Source organism: Oncorhynchus gorbuscha, linkage group LG14 (genome assembly GCF_021184085.1).
Source record: "Oncorhynchus gorbuscha isolate QuinsamMale2020 ecotype Even-year linkage group LG14, OgorEven_v1.0, whole genome shotgun sequence".
NCBI classification, from domain to species: domain Eukaryota; kingdom Metazoa; phylum Chordata; class Actinopteri; order Salmoniformes; family Salmonidae; genus Oncorhynchus; species Oncorhynchus gorbuscha.
In genome coordinates, this window is record NC_060186.1 from 3,893,436 (window position 1) to 3,898,435 (window position 5,000).

The 5,000-nt window shown below is 46.7% G+C and overlaps 1 protein-coding gene across 2 annotated transcripts in view; it reads right to left on the reverse strand.

Moving 5' to 3' along the window:
* LOC123995983 (TBC1 domain family member 15-like) overlaps nt 1–5,000 on the reverse strand; it is an 84,132-nt gene that overhangs the window by 31,432 nt on the left and 47,700 nt on the right. For both annotated transcript variants that reach the window (XM_046299633.1, XM_046299634.1), the window contains exon 9: nt 2,391–2,494. In XM_046299633.1, coding sequence (XP_046155589.1) covers nt 2,391–2,494 — 104 coding nt within the window. The remainder of the gene's footprint in view (nt 1–2,390; nt 2,495–5,000) is intronic.

Genomic DNA, 5,000 nt, shown 5'->3' on the forward strand with positions numbered 1-5,000 from the left:
CCTTGTAGTGTAAGAGCTGTTTGAAAAGACTCCCTGAAATTTCTGCCTGTTTTGGTGGGATGGAGTTTTGGCGTTTAAATTAGTTAATTGACCAATAAGAAAGAGAGTTCCAAACCTCTCTGCCAATAACAGCCAGTTTCCTGTTTTAACCCTCACTCAGACGACTTCCAGAAAGACCAGGCTAAATTCTTGCTTGAGAAGAAACAATTGTGTTTCTTTTTGACCTTTTTAATTTAAAACAATCACAATAAAAAAGGTACATAATTGTTTCCAAGAAATTATTTGATATTGAGATAAAAAACAGTTACATTGGACCTTTTAAATAGTGACCCAACGTGGTTTCAGTACTTATTTCCATGACTGATCAAAACTAGCTTCTCATCGTCTCTCTGCATCAGACAATTAGTTAGCAATATGTTTGGAACATCAAATCGTAAATATCGAATCGTAATAAATATAGAATCAGCACACACATATCGTGATCGTATCGTGATACATATAGAAACAGCACATACATATCGTGATCACATCGTATCGTGATACATACAGAATCAGCACATACATATCGTGATCACATCGTATCGTGATACATATAGAATCATCACATACATATCGCGATCACATCGTATCGTGATACATATAGAATCAGCACATACATATCGTGATCATATCGTATCGTAAGGTCCCTGACAATTCCCTAATCTCATTTAGGGTGTATTGACTGAGTGGCGATGAAACAGAATAGTAGGGACCACTTTCATTTCCTTCAACATAACCGGGGTGCTGAGCTATGAGAACTAGTACTCTCTTCATATAGTGCTCACAACGCCATCTGAACGGCAACATTTATTTTCAAACTGAAACGTATTACCCATTCTTAAATACAAGTCATATTACCTGTAAATGTAAGGCTGTCGGAGACGAGGAGGAAAACGTAAATGTAAGGCTGTCGGAGACGAGGAGGAAAACGTAAATGTAAAGCTGTAGGAGACGAGGAGGAAAACGTAAATGTAAAGCTGTAGGAGACGAGGAGGAAAACGTAAATGTAAAGCTGTAGGAGACGAGGAGGAAAACATAAATGTAAAGCTGTAGGAGACGAGGAGGAAAACGTAAATGTAAGGCTGTCGGAGACGAGGAGGAAAACGTAAATGTAAAGCTGTCGGAGACGAGGAGGAAAACGTAAATGTAAAGCTGTAGGAGACGAGGAGGAAAACGTAAATGTAAAGCTGTAGGAGACGAGGAGGAAAACGTAAATGTAAAGCTGTAGGAGACGAGAGGAAAACGTAAATGTAAAGCTGTAGGAGACGAGGAGGAAAACGTAAAGCTGTAAGACGAGGAGGAAAACGTAAATGTAAAGCTGTAGGAGACGAGGAGGAAAACGTAAATGTAAAGCTGTAGGAGACGAGGAGGAAAACGTAAATGTAAAGCTGTAGGAGACGAGGAGGAAAACGTAAATGTAAAGCTGTAGGAGACGAGGAGGAAAACGTAAATGTAAAGCTGTAGGAGACGAGGAGGAAAACGTAAATGTAAAGCTGTAGGAGACGAGGAGGAAAACGTAAATGTAAAGCTGTAGGAGACGAGGAGGAAAACGTAAATGTAAAGCTGTAGGAGACGAGGAGGAAAACGTAAATGTAAAGCTGTAGGAGACGAGGAGGAAAACGTAAATGTAAAGCTGTAGGAGACGAGGAGGAAAACGTAAATGTAAAGCTGTAGGAGACGAGGAGGAAAACGTAAATGTAAAGCTGTAAGAGACGAGGAGGAAAACGTAAACGTAAAGCTGTAGGAGACGAGGAGGAAAACGTAAACGTAAAGCTGTAGGAGACGAGGAGGAAAACGTAAACGTAAAGCTGTAGGAGACGAGGAGGAAAACGTAAATGTAAAGCTGTAGGAGACGAGGAGGAAAACGTAAATGTAAAGCTGTAGGAGACGAGGAGGAAAACGTAAATGTAAAGATTTATAAAACGCTGTGAAGATCTCTCTACGAGCATAAAGACAACATGAAGTGAGAGTTGTTGGGTTTTCCTATCCTAGTATTATATCAGCAGTGCTGTTATGATGCAGATCTGACAGAGGACATGTGTCAATTATGGAGGAGCTCCCAGTCTCCTAATGAGTAGGAGTGTCTCTCTCACGTTTTCCTCCCAGTCTCCTAATGAGTAGGAGTGTCTCTCTTACGTTTTCCTCCCAGTCTCCTAATGAGTAGGAGTGTCTCTCTTACGTTTTCCTCCCAGTCTCCTAATGAGTAGGAGTGTCTCTCTCGCGTTTTCCTCCCAGTCTCCTAATGAGTAGGAGTGTCTCTCTTACGTTTTCCTCCCAGTCTCCTAATGAGTAGGAGTGTCTCTCTTACGTTTTCCTCCCAGTCTCCTAATGAGTAGGAGTGTCTCTCTTACGTTTTCCTCCTGGTCAGACTCCTCCTCTCCTCCAGGGTGCTCTCCCAGGGGAAGTAGCCCAGCAGAAACTTCCATCCCTCCTTCCTCAACACGTGACACAGACCCTAGGAGGGAAGGAGAGACAGAAAGAGGGATGGGGGGGGAGAGACAGAAAGAGGGATGGGGGAGAGACAGAAAGAGGGATGGGGGGAGAGACAGAAAGAGGGATGGGGGGAGAGACAGAAAGAGGGATGGGGGAGAGAGACAGAAAGAGGGATGGGGAGAGAGACAGAAAGAGGGATGGGGAGAGAGACAGAAAGAGGGATGGGGGAGAGAGACAGAAAGAGGGATGGAGGGGGACAGAAAGAGGGATGGAGGGGGGACAGAAAGAGGGATGGAGGGGGGACAGAAAGAGGGATGGAGGGGGGACAGAAAGAGGGATGGAGGGGGGACAGAAAGAGGGATGGAGGGGGGGACAGAAAGAGGGATGGAGGGGGGACAGAAAGAGGGATGGGAGGGGACAGAAAGAGGGATGGGGGGACAGAAAGAGGGATGGGGGGACAGAAAGAGGGATGGGGGGACAGAAAGAGGGATGGGGGGGACAGAAAGAGGGATGGGGGGGACAGAAAGAGGGATGGGGGGACAGAAAGAGGGATGGGGGGACAGAAAGAGGGATGGGGGGGACAGAAAGAGGGATGGGGGAGACAGAGAGAAAGTAAGACAGGAGAGACAGACAGCTTTTATTTCCACAGTCCTAAAGTAAGTAACAAACAAAACAGGCCGAACAGAGCTTTTCCAGTTTCAACTGAGCCTTCGACTTCCAACGGTCGCGTCAGAGAGAGAGGCGATGTCGGGAGACAAAACACTCTCTGAAAAGAGAGGCTGGCCCCTACTTTCATATCCTTCATGTAGAGAGACTACAGAGAGGCTGGCCCCTACTTTCATATCCTTCATGTAGAGAGACTACAGAGAGACTAGCCCCTACTTTCATATCCTTCATGTAGAGAGACTACAGAGAGACTGGCCCCTACTTTCATATCCTTCATGTAGAGAGACTACAGAGAGACTGGCCCCTACTTTCATATCCTTCATGTAGAGAGACTACAGAGAGGCTGGCCCCTACTTTCATATCCTTCATGTAGAGAGACTACAGAGAGACTGGCCCCTACTTTCATATCCTTCATGTAGAGAGACTACAGAGAGACTAGCCCCTACTTTCATATCCTTCATGTAGAGAGACTACAGAGAGACTAGCCCCTACTTTCATATCCTTCATGTAGAGAGACTACAGAGAGACTGGCCCCTACTTTCATATCCTTCATGTAGAGAGACTACAGAGAGACTGGCCCCTACTTTCATATCCTTCATGTAGAGAGACTACAGAGAGACTAGCCCCTACTTTCATATCCTTCATGTAGAGAGACTACAGAGAGACTGGCCCCTACTTTCATATCCTTCATGTAGAGAGACTACAGAGAGGCTGGCCCCTACTTTCATATCCTTCATGTAGAGAGACTACAGAGAGACTGGCCCCTACTTTCATATCCTTCATGTAGAGAGACTACAGAGAGACTAGCCCCTACTTTCATATCCTTCATGTAGAGACTACAGAGAGGCAAAAAAGGCCATAGCCATCCACAGGCCACAGACATCCACAGGCCACAGACATCCACAGGCCACAGACATCCACAGGCCACAGATATCCACAGGCCACAGACATCCACAGGCCACAGACATCCACAGGCCACAGACATCCACAGGCCACAGACATCCACAGGCCACAGACAGCCACAGGCCACAGACATCCACAGGCCACAGACATCCACAGGCCACAGACATCCACAGGCCACAGACATCCACAGGCCACAGACATCCACAGGCCATAGACATCCACAGGCCATAGACATCCACAGGCCATAGACATCCACAGGCCATAGACATCCACAGGCCATAGACATCCACAGGCCATAGACATCCACAGGCCATAGACATCCACAGGCCATAGACATCCACAGGCCATAGACATCCACAGGCCATAGACATCCACAGGCCATAGACATCCACAGGCCATAGACATCCACAGGCCATAGACATCCACAGGCCATAGACATCCACAGGCCATAGACATCCACAGGCCATAGACATCCACAGGCCATAGACATCCACAGGCCACAGACATCCACAGGCCACAGACATCCACAGGCCACAGACATCCACAGGCCACAGACATCCACAGGCCACAGACATCCACAGGCCACAGACATCCACAGGCCATAGATATCCACAGGCCACAGACATCCACAGGCCACAGACATCCACAGGCCATAGACATCCACAGGCCATAGACATCCACAGGCCATAGACATCCACAGGCCATAGATATCCACAGGCCATAGACTCCCAATGCAGTGTGTATGAGCTACTGTAGCTAGCTCTGTCAAGGATGAACAGTATATGTAGGAATTAAAAGCACTGATGGGTTTGTGCTGTTTCTACTCTCTTAATTAACAGCAGAGGGCATGTGTGTGGTGTGTGTGAGATACAGAGACTGTCCCGTTTGATCATGTGTTTCAGTGTTACATCCTGGTGTTTCAGTGTGTTACATCCTGGTGTTTCAGTGTGTTACATCCT